This window comes from Aulonocara sp. 'chitande type north' Nkhata Bay, linkage group LG15, assembly GCF_057382095.1.
Source record: "Aulonocara sp. 'chitande type north' Nkhata Bay isolate Kocher_YH1m ecotype deep benthic linkage group LG15, A_spYH_male_GT1.1, whole genome shotgun sequence".
In the NCBI taxonomy this organism is placed as follows: Eukaryota; Metazoa; Chordata; class Actinopteri; order Cichliformes; family Cichlidae; genus Aulonocara; species Aulonocara sp. 'chitande type north' Nkhata Bay.
In genome coordinates this window covers 24,429,223-24,448,289 of record NC_141358.1, presented here as the reverse complement: position 1 = coordinate 24,448,289, position 19,067 = coordinate 24,429,223, and the positions used below count along the sequence as shown (strand labels likewise).

The window sequence follows — 19,067 nt, the reverse complement described above, 5'->3', positions numbered from 1 at the left end:
ACACAGACACAGATAGTCGCTAATTAGTGCGAAATAACAGTTTAATAAAACTCCGCAGGTCATAATATTAATCAGACAGCTGCAATAAAAATGCGCAGACATAGAGAGACTCCACTACGGTGGCTGCTTTTACATGCTCATTTACTGAGTGAAGGACAACCAGGCGACTGCAGCTACACGTGCCTGTGTCAGCTCACCTGCCAGTCAAAGCAACCACTGCAGTACCCACCAGGTTCCGATCAAATAAATAAAGAAAACTTTATACACTTTTTGTGAAAGGGGAACAATCTACAGAGGTCAGTTCTGTAAACACGTTTACTTCAGCTGTAAATTGGTGTTTTAATGAGGGAGTCTGTGAGGAATTACTCGTTTTTAGAGGCAACCTCAAGTGGGCATCAGGGGAACTGCAGGTTTTGTTAACTAGATGCTGGTTTAGTTTTGCAGGAGGATGACAGTTGGTACCAAACAACCTGTTCTTTGTTTTGTGTTTAATTACATTAATGGACTGATTTTGTGGAACAGCAGTCTAGCACTGCTGTGCACTTTGTGACTCGATGGGAATTTGACCTGCTGTGTTCAGTCACCCGTTTGGACTGCGTACATTACAGGTGGGTTTAATTTTGCAGTTGAATCAATGATCATAAATAAAAGTAAAAAAAAATTACAAGTTGTAATGAGCCTAGTTTTGTTGTTGTTGTTTATTTCTGGACTTTTAAAAAAAAAATTTTGTGGTGCCTTATTATGTTATTATTTATCTGTCAGTTCTGTTTAACATGCACACACAGAGTGGCTTTGAACAAACTCTTTCCAGTGACGTCAGTTCGTTGTGTTGTGTCGTCCTTTAAGCAGATCCTTTGGCAGCTGCTGTCCTCTGAGTCTGTGGGGAAATAAACAGCTCAAGATGAGTTCAATGTCAACATGTGGACATGGGAGAAAAGAAATCCAGCTTTCAGAGCCCTTCAGGAACTCTCGTATTTCTGATGACAGCCTGCAAGCAGGAAATGAGGAGAAGGAAGAGGACAAGGAGGAGGTGGTGGTGGTTCAAATCTCTTCAGATCGCTGCAGGCTGCAGTCGGAGGGTTGGATGGTGGAGCAGTGAGACGTTGTGGACGGCAGCTGATGGGTGAGTTTGATACAGATTTAACCTGAAGGTGACTCTGAAGAAGAGAAAAGGGATTTATGTGAGATTTGGAGGAGATTTCATCTTTTCTGGAGTGTTTTATTGAAGAAAAGCTGCATTGTTGGTGCTTGACTATCTTTTAAAATGTGACACGGTGTAGCTATACCAGCAGCAAGTAAAGTGAACACAAAATAAGACGCCGAGGTGCTTTTAAACTAAAATGAGCTGATCTGTGTGCTACAGCCTCTTTAAACTGTTGTTGTGCATTAATAACACTTTCAATAAATATTAAAATATTAAAAAACAACTGTTAGTATGCATACACCTATAAAAGAATCCAGAGTAGACCGGAGATTATGCAGGGTAAAGGCAAGAATTATATTTGATAAAAAAAACAACATGAAACATAAGGAGCATGTTCTTCACTTCTTCACTGTTGATGAGAAATTCCCAAAGATGAGCTTTTTTTAAAGTAAGTTTATGAATTTATCACTCAGTGTTTGCAGAAACGTGTCTGAGCTTTAGTCTGCTGCAGTCAGTCAAATTAAACTCCTTCCTTCCTCATTTATCTAACCAGGAAAGCTGCAGGTGAAATGAAGAGCGCGTGCTAATGATGGGCAACAAGAACAATAAATATAAGGTTTAAAAAAATGCCTCTGACTGATAATAGATGTGCACAAACAGTGAGGACAAAGTGAGAGTCTAGACCCCAGTGAATGCATTTAAATGACTGTTACAGGACTGTCAGAGGAACATAAACGAAGTATTAAGAGGACAAACTGGTTCATTCAGCAGTGATTTAAATTCTCAAATAAATCATTTTTGCTGCCAACTTGCGAAAAGCTTTTTTGTCCTATTAACACCCAGAAATCTCCTCAAATGGAGCCAGAAAGTTTTAAGGCTGAATTTTAAGCTATAAGAAGATTCTTTTAGTACAGCAGATGAGCAGAAACAAACAGGAAGTGCAGCGCTGCACTAACACCACAGATGAATCCTCAGCTGAGCTGCATGTAGAGTTAGCAAGAAGATCTGATCTATAATTGAAGAGTGGATTTAATCTGTGCACACAAACACACATCAGCCTCATCAGCCAGTAAAATCTCAGCATCATTTAATGCGTTAAACATTCAGTCATTTAAATTAATCTAATCTACGTGTTTAGTATAAAAAAGCTGGAGATTGAGACAGAAGATCAGAAACAAATTACAAATTTGTCGTTTTTTCGGAGATAAACTTTAATAAAACGTGTATTGTTATGGATTTATTTTCCAAGTAGATATCACATAAAGAAGCTTAAAAATGTTTGTTTTATTTCCATATTTTATAAGCGAATTAAACTAAAATATACTAAAAGTTTTAAATTAACGTTAACAACATGTATTAATGCCATGGATGACGTAATAAATGTAATCATTATTCTGGTTAAATAATCTTCAGTCATTTGTTTAATGTTTATCATTTAAATAACAGTTAAAATCTGATTTATGTTTAATCAGGAAAAACTAACACGGTCACACATTTAACGTCGTTTAACGGAGACGTTTATTTTGAGAACAGGGTTTATAACTTTCTTAAAATAATAATAAGATGTTTCCTGCGAAGCCTTTAAACCTGCTCCCGCTTTACACCCGAGCGGCTCGGTCACACCTCTCCCCCCGTGTTGCAGAGCAGAGCTACGGGGAGGTGAATCAGCTCGGCGGGGTGTTCGTGAACGGCCGCCCGCTGCCGAACCCGGTGCGCCTGCGGATCGTGGAGTTGGCGCAGCTCGGTATGCGGCCCTGCGACATCAGCCGCCAGCTGCGGGTCTCTCACGGCTGCGTTTCCAAGATCCTGGCTCGCTACAACGAGACCGGCTCCATCCTGCCGGGGGCCATCGGCGGCAGCAAGCCTCGGGTCACCACCCCCGCCGTGGTGAAGAGCATCCGGGACTACAAGCAGGGGGACCCGGGCATCTTCGCCTGGGAGATCCGGGACCGGCTGCTGTCCGACGGGGTGTGCGATAAGTACAACGTGCCCTCCGTCAGCTCCATCAGCCGCATCCTCAGGAATAAAATCGGGACTCTTTCTCAGCCGCGACCGTGCGACGGCATCAAGGCCCCGCTGCAGTACGGCCCTGTTTACCCGTACCCATCCTACAGCGGGCCCGGGGCCCCCTCCGGGACCAGAACCGGCAGCGGCACCGCGGGACACATCGGCCTGCCCCGGAGCTGGCACAACTTCCTGGGCATCAGGGCCTTCATGGAGCCGGGAGGTTGGTGGAGAGTCTTTATATTTCACACTTAACACTCAGTATAAAAATGTTAAAAATCGGGTTTATGCATTAAAACATTTAAATTTTGTTTAAAAGATGTGCTGGTTTATTCAAATAAATCAAACCAATTATTCTACTTATATCTTTAATACAGTAAAATTAATTATTTAAAAATTGATAAGGTTTGATTTTACATGATGAAAATTATTAAAATTTACCTTTTTAAATAATCTTATAATAATAATAATACGTTTGATTAGTATAATAATTAGCCTTCTGTTAATTTAAACCTTAAAAGTTTGAATCTAAACCTTAAAGTTCTCCCGACTTTAAATGAAAACATAACTTTAGTCCACTGTAGATTAAAATGAGTTTTTCTGTAAAATTAGTTTAAATCAAAAATACCATGGGGAAAATGAAATGAATTAACAAATAAAATGTCTTTAATGGGTGGGTGAGTGAATCAGCAGATTATTATTGTTATTACAAATAAGAAAAATGGGTTTATTTATTTCCTCACTGGATAATTCTTGTTCATTTAAATTGTCAACGTGAAACTGTGAAATATTCATTTCCAAAATCATCTTGTCTCTGAGAGTACATCTCAACAGATGAGAGGCACAGATTATAAGTTATTCATACACTGTGACCTCAGTGACCTTTTGATAAACTAACAAAGTCTAAAGACCATCATTCACTGCAATCTAATCGTGCTGTCGTGTTGTTCCTGATTCACATGTTAAATATTAAACACTCGTATTTCTGGTTAAAAGTATCTGGTTTGGAATCAGCTGAATATAGATGAGGTGATATTTTTGTATTTTGTCAACAGTTACTGTCGAAGTTTGAGTTCAAGCGAACGATGGTTCAGTGGTTGACGCTGTCCCCTCACAGCAAGCCCAGGTCTGGTGTTTGAATTCAGTAGACTGGCCTTTCTGTGGCAAACTGTGATGTTTGTAGGCCGTGTGTTTGTTTTCTCTGGGCACTCGAGCTTTAGGGTTAACTGGTGATTCTACGTTGGCTGTAGGTGTGAACGTGAGCGTGATGGTTGTTTGCCTACCTGTCCGAGGCATAATCAGCCTGAAGTGGATGAGCACTTAAGAAATGACTAAATATAAAGATTTATTAAATAAAAAATAAACTATAATAAGTCTGTGAGCAGCTCATCGTCCTCCACATCTGATCTAGATCATTAATCTTCTTCAGCTCTGCTTTATTTTTCCTCACAGAAACGTCTCGATCCACAAAGCTCCTCTGTAACAGCACCCGCTCTGATTTATCTGGAAACGAATCAAAAATTACAGAATATTATTTACTGAGAGCTGTTTTCTACACATGTGTAGTTAAGGAAACAGATCCCAGTAAAAACTTTTGATTAACTTTCTGACAGCGCTCATGGACGGGTGCTAAACTATGTGTAGCATATCCGACTTCATCCATCACTGACACTGGTCTTTGCACACTCCACCAACCTCATTAAATATGAGCCGGTGTTCAGTGAAAATGAAAACACTTCCTGTTTGTTCACAGTTCAAGACGTAATTATCAGCAGACACACGGACATTAAGCCAAGTAAATATTAGTTATATGAAGGCATATATGAAGATTTGAGTGCAACATGTTGTGGATGAGTTTCAGGTTAACGTCACTTTTATCTGTCAGGTTAACTCCTCAGTATTACTATCTAAAGATGTGGCTTTAGATGGGGCCACCGTGGCTCAGGGGGATGGGAAGCGCATCTGTAACTGGAAGGTTGCTGGTTTGATCCCCAGGCTCTCTGTCCTGGTCGTTGTGTCCTTGGGCAAGACACTTTACCCTACCGCCTATAGGTGTTGGCCAGATGGCGTGATATGGCAGCCTCGCCTCTGTCAGTCTGCCCCAGGGCAGCTGTAGCTACAACTGTAGCTTCCTTCAACCAGTGTGTGTGAGAGTGAATGAATAGTGCCTTGAAAAGCACTTTATAAATCCAATCCATTATTATTAAGATGTGCAGCACGTACTGATTCAACACATGCGAGGCCCCGGAGATCATTTTGATATTTATTCATTCATTCAGTACTCACATATTATACAGACTGAACCCCCCCCCCCCCCTCCCCCAAACAATTCATATAAGATCCATGCCTATTTTATAAATAATGACTGAACAGGCTCAGACTGAAGCCACGGTTCCCTGCCAAACAAACTAGCAACAATATTCTCACATGTAACCCTCAAAAATACAGTTTTGATGTGTATTCAGTTACGTCTGTGGTCCTTTTGTCTTAACCTTTGGATCGTGAGGCTTCATGCTTTCACATTATTTCTCTGAATGATTTTAAATCGGTGCCATTTAAAACAAACAAACAAACATTCGCAGCACGTTCACTCAGGGTGCGTCTAAACAATGTGATGCTCCTCAACAATCAAACTGTCGTGCTAAGTAAGTCCATCCTGTCGAATTCTGCGCAGCGCACATTTATCTTTAAAGCAACAAACTATTATACATTTAAATGTTTGCCTTACCACACCTAACACTGGACAAACAGAATGCAGTAAAAACTAAATTATTCCTTATTTTATTTTCTCCCTCCATCATGTGATTAGAGAAACACAAACTGACAAAAAGCCAGCCACTCTACGTCAGCAATGTCTGCATGCAAACCAGATCCAGGAGATATTACCAGAGAGTGGAGTCTGGAGTGCACGGAGGTTTCTGAGAGCGCTCGTCTGTTGGTTTAGTGTGCGTGTGATCCAGACAGTTTCCATGTTGCTGCGCAGGGCTCTGCAGGGTCAGACCATCTGCTGCAGCTCTTGTTGTTCTTCTGGAGGATGACGGTACTTCTTTATGACTCTGCCTGGATGTTTGGGCTTGTTGCTCTCCTGCAGAGTTTGAAGTTATTGTTTTTGGGTGAAAGGTACCACAGAAAAATGTTTTTAGCTGCTGAAGTTCTGCAGCCACAGAGGAATGAACTGCCTCAAATCCATCAGAGACGCTGTTAACCAAAGCGTTTGTCTGTACAGCACCTTTTCCCGCACCTTTTTCTTTTAAATTTTATATATTTTCCCCACAGTTTCTTTTTATTTTGTTTCTGTTTCAGTATTATTTATCCTGTGCGTTCCTGGTGTTGCTCCAAAATTAAATAATGTGGAAATTAGAAAAATATTAACTGAAGCATTTTGTCGTGCATAAGAGTTTTGGTTAACAATTACAAAAAAGCCTTCGACTGCTGTCCTTCAACAAACCCTAATATGTGTTATTATTGCTAATCTTAACCTGAAGCAGGCCAGAAGTGGCTCCACTTCTTGTCTTCTTATTCCATCTTAAACTTTTTAATTCTATTATGTTTTTATTTACTTCTTAAATTTATGTCGAGCTGCATCACTGTGTGGTTTGGAGCCTGCAATGCGTCCTGCCATAGAACCCTCCAACGCATAGTGAGAGCTGCAGAGAGGATCATTGGTGTCTCTCTCCCCTCCCTCCAGGACATTTACAGCACCCGTCTCACTAAAAAAGCCCTTTGCATAGCGGCTGATCCCACGCACCCAATGCAAAGCTTCTTCAAGCTGCTGCCGTCAGGGAGGAGACTGCGGAGTCTCCAGGCCAGGACCAGCAGACTGAAGGACAGCTTCATCCATCAGGCTGCCAGGAAGCTAAACTCCCTCCCGATTCTGCCCCCCTCTCCCCTCTTCTCCACCACGGTCTCACTGAACTCTGTCACACACACACACACACTCACTCTCTGACGCACTCACTGGCCTGCTCCAGTCACTTTGTGGAGCATTGGACTGCTTAAGCATTGGACCTCATAAGACTTTGTTGTTACACTATCTCTTACCGTACACTACTAAATCTCCATTTGCACTATTTGCCTATTTTGCACCACTATGCCTTCTTACTTGAATATTGTATATTGTATATTGCATAGCTTTTTTTTTGTTATACGTAAAATTGTATTGTATTTATTTAAATTTTTACTTTTTAATTATTTTATTTGCATTTTTCTAATCACTAGGGTTTGAGAGTAACGCAATTTCTATTCTGTGTATGTCCTGTACATGTGGCAGAATTGACAAATAAAGTTGACTTGACTTGACTTGACTTGACTTGAAATTTACTCTGAGTGGACTAATTTAATCTTATTTTTTGATATGAGCCACTTTGCTTGTGCTTTCTCAAATATCCTTTGCCGGGCGGTTACCTATCACGTACTTTCAAAAACATTGACCTACATCAATATTTAATGTGTTGTTCCTCTAACAAGTTTATGAAATTTGATTTAATAGGTTTTGCACAAACGACTTTACTCTAGTCTGATGAACCAACAGATAACTGTTAGAACATCGGTTCTCAAGTTGTCCCACTGATCTCTGCTGAATCAGTTTGCAATGAAAAACATTAAGACTGTATAATTTTTTTATGAGCTATATCATTTTACATGTTTTTTTAAAGGTGTGCCTGGATCTGATGGACATCCAGCCAAAATGGAGGAATGGACCAGCGTTCCCAGCATGACCAGTATGAGCAGTAGATCGTTTCCGTCTGGAATCAATGGAGTCGAGAAACCCAACAACGAACTGGACATCAAATATCCACAGCAGGTAAGTAGCCTGAACATTACCTGCAAACAAAGTGGTTTTTTTGCACAAGGAACACTTTTAATTGCAGGAAGGTACAAATAAAATATGACTTTTATGTTTATTTTGGCAGTAAAACAGGAATAAATTCTGACTATGAAATTAAACTGGTCAACATGTCACAGGCTTTACATGAACTGGAAAATAAAAGTGTGATTTACAGCACACGAATGAATTTATTAAAGGCAGAATCCTTCTGTGTCTGAATTTTGCTTTACTTGCTGCTATTTTGCCATTTGCTTGTTCTGCTTTGATGATAGTTGTCAGTCCTGATTATGAGGAGAGCCCTGATTGGCTACAATCCACCAGCCCCTCTCATGTTTTCCAGTATTTCGGGGAAAGTAGAAACAGCTGTTAAACTGAGACTTAGAAATACTCCAGTGGAAGTTTTGAAGAAGGAGCCTAAATTCTTGGATTTTCTTAAAAGGTTGTCTCAAGTGTCTTTAGCTCATTAATTTCATCTTTGTGTTAACCTCTAACAGCTGCTGATGTGCACAGAGCTTATAGAACAGCTGTTGTAATGTGGACGAATCAAAAGGGAGTATTTTACTATTTACTTTGGAACGAAAGGGAAAACAAGGACATTTAGAGAAAGAGTTATTTCTCTAAAAAAAATTGAAATTCTTATTCATGTATTTTTTTTTTTTACTCTTTTTTTGTAAATTAGGGAGATTTTCTGACTGTGCAATTTAAAAAAATCAGAACTGGAAGATCTTCAAAGGTCCTCCAGAAATCTCATTGGTTAAAAAAAGTAAAGCTTTAAAGGTGTTTGTGATCAGGGAGATATGCAGGACTATTTTTTTTAAAATAAACGTACATTTCAGCCTAATGGCTTTTCAAAAAACGAGTAGACCAGACTCACTTATGAGAAAACCTTTTAATATTTATTAAAGGGCAAAATGAATGTTTAAGCCATCATCGAGGTAATTTGAGAAAAAATGTCAGTGACAATATTTTTAAAGTAAGACCAGATCCAAGCATCAGTCGACAACAATAGTTAGTTGATGCAAAGCGTTGGCATGTGAATCATCCTGAAAGATAATGGATTGATCGGAACAAGTGGGATTAAAACCTTCCCTTTTTTCCTTGTTTTCCTCAGTCTTCATCCGGCCTGCCGGGTTACCTCTCAGCTTGTGCATATTCTCCGCCGAACCAGTACTGTGTGTATGGAGGCCCTGCAACCAACTACATGAACTCTGGACACCACTGGCAGCCCCAGTCCTCCAGTCTGACTCCCAGTTTGAATTCCAGAATGACCCCCAGTCTGAGCCCTGGAATGACTCAGAGTCTGAGTCATCCCAGCTCAGCTGCACTACAGGAAGCTACAGATTTCCACTCCACGTCTTTCAAACTTTCACAGAGAGAAGGTGAGAGTGACTCAGACGTCGCCTTCGAGCCAGTTCTGTGTAGCACCACATCTGGTCCAGATGTTTTTACTGTTACTGATAAACTAGCAGACCCCCACTGCTGTGATGAAAAACAAGGGAATTTCTGAGACTAAATATTAATGACCTATTGGCTTTAATTTAAAGTGAAACCATTGTGCTTATTTCACTGTTTATGTTACACCGAGCCTTGTTCAAACCCCTCAGTTCATATGAAACAAGCTCTGATATCATACAGAGCTGAGAGTAGAAAAGAAAAGAAAAGCATAAAAAAATCATGTAGATAAGATAAAAGAGAACACATTAAAACCAAACAATATACCAATACAGTTTAAATGGGTACAGAGTCAAACAGTTTATAATCCCTAATTTAATTGACCACCAGGTAAAAGGCAGGGTATGCTCTAGAGAGGTCACCAGTCTGCCGCAGGGCTGCCAACCTTTTACTCTCACATTCACACATACAGGCAATTTTTAAAATCACCAGTTAATGTGATCTGCACATGTATTTGGACTGTGGGAGAAAGCCGAGGTACCCAGAGATAATCGATGCAACCATGGAAAAACCATGCAAACTTGTACTAATTCCAAAACAACAAAAACAGAAATCTTAACAAAATTGTTCAGTTGAATGGTCTCAGTGTCAGATCACCAGGCATTGGGGATATGTGGCAGTTAGCCATCATTGTGTTTTGCTCTGAAGAACAGTTTATGTTCATTTAGTACAAGTTATAGATCATTAGCTAATCATTAGCTCTATTAGTAAATTGCAAAAATAAGTGGACCTAGAACCAAACCTTGTGGGACGCTTTCCGTTATCGTTAACTGTTGCTGGTCAGACAAGTAATTCCTGAACAGTAACCGGCGCCATTTTAAAAGCTTGACACGCAAACCACGATCATCTGTGTGGCCCAAAAATCTAGCAGCCTGGTGTTTTTCTTATCCAAGCCTTTATCCAGAACCCAAGTAACAGCAAAACAATGCAGTGCATACACGACTTCATCTGGATTTATGAAACACATGCCACAGAGCATGCGTTTTACGTATAAGAGACGCTATACTCTTAGACAAACCGGCTAATTTGGAAATTGGCCTTTAGTTATTCCTTCTTTCCTAACTTATTTTAGGGCAATAATATGAATAGTTTCCCGAAGTGTGCTGTATTTTTTTGCCCCGCAGATTCCCAATTACTCTGCCAGCCCACTGTTGATATTCAGTAGTATTTCAGTTTTTTGTAGGATGGAAGCTAAAGAGAAAGTTGACTTTTGTGGCCTGGCTGAAAACTACAGATGTATAAAACGGTCTCTCTAAAAAGCCGCAGTGCTTCTATCCAGTGTTTTAAGCTATAAAAACATCTGAGAGAATTTATTTTCTGCTAAAAGCTGCATTTTCCTCCTCAACAACCACTAATGTGTATGCGTTTTTAAGAAACACAACAGTTTTGTTAAGATTAAAAAAGCCCCAAATTGCACAGAAGAAATAGCTCCTGGTTTTCACAGAATAAATAACATTTCATTTATAGTTAGTTGGCTGTCCTGTGCAAAAACTGACATAATCCACACATTTTCTGTGTAAACTGTTGTTAGCAGTACATTTCTAACAAAAACAGATTAAGTTTGATAAAAATGAATGAATTTCATAACTGTTTGCCTTTTTTCATCCTCAGGACTTGGCCTCAACAAATCTAGTAGGGAATAAAAACCCCAATAAAAAACACACAAAACATTAATGTACTGCAAAACCAAATGAAAATGAAACTCTGAAATTTTAAGGGCAGACGTCTGAAATAATGAAGCCAAATCTGATTTCCCACCAGCAGCGTCAAACCTTATTAAAACTGCTGAAAAACACGAAGCCCACAGAACCAGTTTCTGATAACCATCAACAAACAGATCATTCCTATTTATCCTTCGTTTAACCAAAAAATCCCTTTGAAGTTAGTTTTTTTAAAAGGAGGATCAGGCTGGGCGGCAGGTTTCAGTACAACACACTCAAAATGAATTTAAAAGCCCAGAGACGACCTTTAACGGAAGGTTGAATAAAATACTTACTTAAATACTTACTTACTTAATACAGAGAACTCAGTCTTTCTTTCTGTAGCATCTCTGTCCATCAGTTGGAGATATACTCTTTCTCCTGTCTGTACACTCGTACCTAGAGTAAAGGTGTGTTTTGATCTGAGGTCTTGATTTTAATTAAGCCATTGAGCTATCTGTGAAGTTTCTTTAAAATGGCTTTCAAAATAGCAAAGAATAGAGAGGCGTGCGTGCAAGTCCATGCACAAACTATAATTCACTTTTGCAGTTGGTGAAGTTCTTTGTCAATTAATGAGAGTTTTGTGGTATTTTATTGCTTTCAATGTCCTACTTATGACTTCTGATGCTGCCGAACTGATGATAACACTTCGTTTTATCATCACCAGAGTATTTACTCTGCCCAGCTTGTACAATGAAAACTGACATTAAGAAAAAACGTGTTTTGTAAGGGGTAAATTTTAAGAAGAACTGCACCAAAACAAACAAACAGGCCAAATATTGAACACACAAGTGTTAGATGTGCCCCGATTCAGGTCAAATTATATGTGGGATAATCACTTCTATGTCTGCTACTGTGTGGATGCTAAAGGCTGTTGTGACCTGTGCTTTCAGTGGTAGAAGGAGTATATTCATCTTGCACGTGGACTTCAATGCTAGCTCTGTTGTCATGACAGTAACACCAAGTTACCCATGTAAATTGATACAAAACTAGATTACGTACATGAAATAGATCATCTTTTTATCCGTGCCAACAAATGCCTTTATGATTAGATTTCTAATTCCCTTAGGGAGAACTCTCTGACCAACAAGTGTCTATTAAAAATCCTTCAAATAATTGGGTTTCAAAGGGCTTCCTGGACTGATGGGCCACAAATAAAGTCGGAATCCTCGTTAGGCTGATACGACTGTGTGCATAGTTGATTAGAGAAGAGCTGTTTAATCTCGATAAAATAAACTGAATGCCGGTAAAAGAGAAACATGGTCACGATGTTGCTAATGGGTTATTTCTTGTGTTTCCTTTGCAGAGGAAGGGAAACTTCCCCTGAACAAACACCATCACTCTGCTCACAGATTATCTTCAGCCTCGTGACGACGTGGAGGAAACGCAGTGGGACTGGAGCGATGTTTAAATAGGGTCATGTTTTAGAAGATTAGTGGCAAACTGAGCTGTGACTGTGCTGGAACTACAAACCAATCTGTCCGAATCAGGACTTTTATTTAGTGATGAAAAGGTGAAGGAAGAAAACACGAAACCGACCAGAGAAAGTCCTAAAAAAAAAAAGTTTTTAGCTTGAATAAAACGAATTTGTCTTCCATATAATTTGATGTTGTTGCCACAAAAGAGAATGTTTAAGCTGCATTTGAATTCTTGTAAAGTATTTTGGCAAAGCTGTATATATATTTTTCTATACATTTGCTTAATAAATATTTAATAATGCAACAAAAAATGCATCTGTGCTTATTTTAGCATTAGGAGGAAAATATTTTCAACATATTATATTAAAATGGATCAGATAAGAATCTTATCATTAGAAAACTGTAGTTATTAATTAGTGTTATTATCCAAATTGTTTTGTCTTTTTTAAAATGCATTAAATGAGTTTGGCTCTCCTGTAATTGAAGTTTAATGACACTATTTATGGGTACATAACAGGTAGATTTTGTTGTTTACCTTAAGCACAGCATATATTTAAGAGTACTTGATAATAAGTCTGTTCTTTTCCTGGCTTTGTCTTAAATATGGAATGTAGCCTGAGGTTACTCCATGTCATTTAGTTCTGTATTTAACATCAATAATTAACGAAATCTTCGTCTGTCTGTTTGAACATAACCAAACATACCTTCGTCTGACCCACCTGAGACATACCTGGCGTGTCTGAGAGCCTGAGTAAATTCCACACTTTTTATTTTTCAGTTAAAAGTTGTCACCTGTGTAGAATTTTCTGGCTCTGGGACAATAACAATATATCTTGTCTTTTCATCTTATCCCACAGTAACTGCTGCCTGCAGCAAATGTTTCATCGCTGAACAACCGTTGGACGACCTTTTTTTTCTTCCTCTTGGTTGGTTTAGAAAAATAGCTTCACGGTGAAAGTTGTCCCGATGCATTTTATAGTTAATGGAAGTCTCTACAATAATTATTTCGTATTATCCTGCTAACAAAAGTGAACATTCTCAGTTAAACTTTTCAATGACCACATTATGGATTTATATTTCTGACACTGGGAAGCAGAGAGCTGACGTCTGAGAGCTGAGACATGCAACACAATAACATAGAATCTAATAGACATGAAGATCATAAACCCTTTTGTTTATGATTTTAAAACGAGATTTTGGTAATACTAGTCTGTGCACAACTGCAATATCCTTTTATCATTTTTAGCAGAACTGTATTTATGTGTATTTATAGTTTTATATTTGATATTTTTATTGTATTATGGCTATTAAACATGGCTGTCTCTTCACAAGTATTTACTGATCAAATGTTCTGTCATTCATATTTCATTTAAAAGATATATATTTAAATGAAATAAAAGATACAAAAACACATACATGTGATTTGACTGCAGTGTAAGGAAAGGTCTGACTGAACCACGAGCACACGCTGAAACGGCAGCAGCAGTGCTGCGGTTCTTTCTACGTACTGTGACCAGTTCTGAGATAACATCAGTGTCTCGGCCATGCATGCATGCACAGGCATGTTTCTATGTCTGTGCTCAGTGACACTAACCGAGCGCCACAATAAAACGTGCATAAACCAAAAAATATAAGAAATAACTCTAATATATAAAAAATTTTATTATTTCTTATATTTTGTAACTTTGTAATATATTGTTTTATTTAACCATGAGGATTTTTTTTTCAGAAACTCTCAAAAATCAAGCAGATGGAGAATCATTTACTGAAGTTTTCTGTACTTTACTTATTACTTTGAAGTGTTATTTGCTAAAATGATTAATCTGAGATTAAAAAGAGTTTTACTGTGGAAATAAACTATGGCACACACAAAGCACCGTCGTCTAACTGGAGGTATTTATTGGGGAATTGAGACTTTCTCCTTTCCAATGCTTCTAAAAACCTTATGAAAATAAAATAAAATGATGACTCGCCGTCATGAATAGGTGCCACATGCACATTTAAAGAGGATGCCACCAAAACAAAAGAGGACAGAAATCGTGCCTCTGTGCATGTTGACTCAGCAGGGAGAACATGAAATGAGAAAAGTAAAGGAGAGTAAATATTTGAAAGCAATAAAGAATGCCTGGGACTCTCAGTGTATTATGTTTCATTCTATTTTGCATTCTCACCTGCTGCCTGAATTTTGTCGTTTTCCTCCATAAATTGATGCAAAAAGGGAAATGATAGAGAAAGTTGGAATGTTTGATGCTCAGAATTAATGGAAGCGTTTTTTCTTTATTCTTTTTTTAAACATGTGTGTCAGAGGAAAGGTGCAAATGGTGGGAAGTAATGTCCTACTGTCAGATGCTGCCGTGTTTGTTGTGTGTCATGTTTAGGTGTGTGTATGTAACTCACTGACCAACATGTAAGGATCCAGAGGCTCCTGAACACTAAATTGTAATGAAATTACAATGGGTGATTTTTATGCACCTCAGCTATCAGTGAAACTCGATTTCTCATGTTTCATTTGCTTGACTCGCAAAAAAAACAAAAAACAAAACATTACTGATCTTTAACTGGTTCTAAAATTCTTTTTTGTTGAAAAAGCACAAACCTCCTAAATCAGGAAAGAAGTCCAGTTTCATTCTCGTGAGTTGCTGCTGCAGTCAGGAGAAGCTTCCTGCAGGTAAACAACAAAAAAAAGTAAGATGATCCATCAGCAAACAGCTCAAAGTAAACAGAGGCTGCCCATTAATACCTGAACAATCTGAGTCCCTCTGAGACCCAGGCTGACAGAGCAAACAGCGGCTCATTGTTTAAAACTCTTTAGGAAGCATTTGAGTCATTTAGGAAGCAACTTGAGTCCCACTTGTCTTTTCCATTATCTGCTTTGAGCTGCTCATTGAGTCTGCAGCTTTCTGTCTGTGCAGGTGGGGCTGCTCACGATTTGTGTCTTCTCACACAGAAAACCAAAGCGTATAAAAAAAATAGAGAAAAAAAGTAATTATGAAATGAAAATTATGTCCATTTATGGCTGGATTCATTTGCATTAAAGTAGGTGTATTGTTGTCTGTTAATCTGTCTTTTGTGCTTTAACTGTTCAAACCCTCCCTTTCGTGTATTGTGCGACATGCTTTCACCTTTTTGTTTCATTGTATTTCATACCCTTTGGTTACCTTTAACATGCCAAACATGTTGCACCGCAGTACGTGTTGCCTCATCTCTCTCACACCTACAGAACGGAGGCGCCACGAAGAAGAGAGGCAGCTCAGCATGAAACCGCTCTAAGCCGCCAAAATCACAAATCCAGGGCAGTAATTATACCAGAGATAGTTTATCCACCCACTGTTCTATTAAACACTTAATATCTTAAGCCCATTTAATGTTGCGAGCATTTCAGGTCACATTTGCACATGCAGCTTTGATGAACAGTACAGAAGTGTAAAAGACTCCCAGGAGTGTGTCCAGGTGAAACTTGAGTGTAAATAATGATTTCAATTGAAGATAGTGATCAGTAGATTATCAGCAGTGTTACTAGAAATCTTCAAAACTTCAAAGAGTGAGGGTCAGTTTGGAGGCAGAGGAGGATGTTTGAAGTACAATGTGATGATAAGACGTGTCTGTGTCATTTGGGCTGCAATTTTTAGAGTGTTTTAATTGTGTTAACATATTTTTGTGACTTAGGTCATGGTATAGAATTTGTTTTTGAGCCCAGGCTATAAAAACATCTTCCAAGAGACACATCAGACAATCAGAAATGTAATGGGTTAGGTTCAGGGAGCAGGGGTGATGAGGAAGTGTTGGGTGGGTAAAGAAATGTACAAGGACACATACTGTGGACAAAAACAGGGAGGGAAATTGGGTGACATATAAGAGGTATATATAAGAAAGGTGCACAGTGGACTATTTCTTGTGCAGAAGATGCAAACTGAAAGAGGCAGACTGCGAGAGGGTGGCAGGGGATAATGTAGCTTGGCAGCACTGGATGGTAGTTTGTAAAATGAGTTTGGAAATCAAGAAGAGCCAAGGAGTGAAAGTCGAAGCCAGAATTAAATGGCTGAAGTTGAAGAAGGAAGAATGTTGAATGATGAGTTCAGGGAGGAGTTGAGACAAGCTGGGTGGTGGACAGGGTGGTAGGGAAGAGTTATCACATGACTGGTGTGGTGAGGTAGACTGCCAAGAAGGTGTTTGGTGTATCCTCTTGGTGGTGGAAAGCGCAAATACAGGAAAAAATTCAAAGGAAGAGTTTAGCAAAAGCAGGGGCGTAATTTCCAGGGGGGTTAGGGGGGCTGTGACCCCCCCCCCCCCCCCCCATAAATAATCAGACCCAGCCGATATAACCCCCCAAATAAAATTATGAATTATCTTGCAAAAGTAGGCTGTTGATTTTCTTTACTCATTTCAGTTATTACCAGCAAAATAGTTGCATGTTTGATCATCTGGGAATTTACCAAGAATTATTTATTTATTTAGACAGAGATCTTGAGATCCAGCTTGAAAGAATATGTATCATGGTCCGGGTGAGTGGCTTTGTGTTTTCCACTAGATTGGTCTCTGCATACAGGTGGAGCCTCAGCAACCCGTCCAAGTGTCCACACCTGTTGCTAATCTTCGTGGCTGTATTTATGTCCAGCGCTCTCAAAGAATCTTCGCTAGATTGTCTGCTAACCCTCGTTAGTGCCAAGCCTTTAAGTGCTGTTCATGTTAAGCCATCGTATTCTTGTTGTATTGACTGTTTGTCTCCTGTAATTTAATACTCATTAGATTATCCATCCACCCTTGCAATTTGTCACATTCACCTGGACGCTGGTTTCTCAGTTGGTTCGCAGCCATCATCGTCGCCATTCTGGTTCTCTGCTTCACCTGCCTCGCTCACTGCCTTTCCCTCTTGGACCCACCGGACTCTCTGCACCCACAACCAATGAGCACTCACCTGGACCTCACCATCTGCCTCCCCCCATGTCGTGACCTGCCTCCGGACAAGTAAGACAAGATAAACTCTAGTTTGCTTACTGTGTTGCCAGTGACACATTATCTGTTGTCTCACACTGTCAGATTTGCCTCCCCGAAACTTCATTCTCTTCCTCAAAATGAATATCCAGTTGAAGGAGCCACACTGGAGGAGATCCACCACCCCTCACAGAAGCACAATTACAAGGACAAAAACAAAACTACTGAAAGATGGAGGATGGTGCAGAGGTGCACAGGAAGATGACCTCAGAGACTGGCCAAATTCTTTAGTTTTACAGCCTGTTCTTAGAACGTTTTCATCACACGTCATACGGCAGTTATGTTTTAATGGTTTTCAAAAGCTGTAGATTAAAAATAATAATAATAGTGAACACAATTGAAGTGGGTGGAAACATTTCATGGGTGTTTTTTCCCCAATGAATCCTACAAGTTAACCATAGCTTCAAGATCAAGATGTCATTAAGAAGATTGTGGAAAGTCTTCAGTAGATGTGCACGCGTGGCATGTCATCCATAAATGCTGACATCATCACTGCAGATAGCAACTGCAGGTGAATTTTGCTTTTTGAACTTTTCATACCTATTTGCGACTCCACACGCTTTGCATCTGTCTGGCTGCAGTCTTTGTCAGTGTACCGTAGCCTTCACAAAGCCCATCACAGGCTAATTATTGCAAAACAACAACAGTCTGCTTCATGTTGCAACACTTGGAATGTCAAGTCATCAATTATGACGGCTTAGCATGTCAGACGGAGAATCTCCTCTATTCTCTCAGGTGGCGGAGGATTTCTCCTTCACTGAACAGATTTTTATTTTAGTGTTAGATCTTTTGTTACGTGATTTTCTTTGAGTTTCTTCTCTCACCTTTCTGTGCATTAATATTCTTGTCATGTCTGTAATTCCAGACAGGTAAGCTTTCTTTGGTGCACAATGTGAAGGGAATTAATTCATCTTTACTGTCGGACAGCCATTCATCCATTTTCTTAACCGGTTATCCAGTTCAGTGTTAGGCCTCGTGCTGTAATAGGTTTGTTACTAAAATGAGGTGTAGGAAACTGCTGTGGAGATTTATCGATGCATACGACAACAACAAAAAAATTCCAATGTGTGAGGATATTCCACACACTATAGAGTCACTGACCATGCCCATGAAAATTTTCGTAGCTGACCCGTGTATAGCAAACGCATTTTCTGTTAAAGCTGTACAGTCCCCCTTTGCTCTTGGGGGCTCGAGTCCTGCATCAATTCTAACTGGTCAAAACTAAATGAAATGAGGAACAAACTGTGGTTTACTGGTTGACAGTTTCATGCAGACTTTGTCGTTGTTGCAGACAAGACCATGCCAGTAGGTAGAGTGGTGGCCCCATGATCGGAAGGTCGGGGGTTCGACTCCACTGAACGGCTACCCTGAGGTACCCCTGAGCAAGGTACCGTCCCCACACACTGCTCCCCGGGCGCTGCACTGGTGGCTGCCCACTGCTTCACTGGGTGAATGGGTTAAATGCAGAGGAACTATTTCCCTATGGGGACTAACATGCACACTTTACACTTTAAGTTAAGGGTAGAGTT

General features: G+C 39.6%; 1 protein-coding gene across 2 annotated transcripts; it reads left to right on the top strand.

Annotated features, from left to right (window-relative positions):
• The first annotated feature begins 1,070 nt into the window (after nt 1-1,070).
• On the top strand, nt 1,071-12,843 carry pax1b (paired box 1b). 2 transcript variants are annotated; one of them, XM_086263987.1, is made up of 5 exons: nt 1,071-1,123; nt 2,787-3,371; nt 7,804-7,952; nt 9,088-9,355; nt 12,435-12,843. In XM_086263987.1, exons 1-5 carry the CDS (start codon nt 1,120-1,122, stop codon nt 12,497-12,499), a joined length of 1,071 nt encoding a protein of 356 aa, XP_086120113.1. In that variant the 5' UTR covers nt 1,071-1,119; the 3' UTR covers nt 12,500-12,843. The 2 variants fall into 2 exon arrangements, with proteins under 2 accessions (XP_086120113.1, XP_086120114.1); XM_086263988.1 differs by having other exon boundaries at nt 1,078-1,123; nt 2,792-3,371.
• Nucleotides 12,844-19,067: the final 6,224 nt, after the last annotated feature.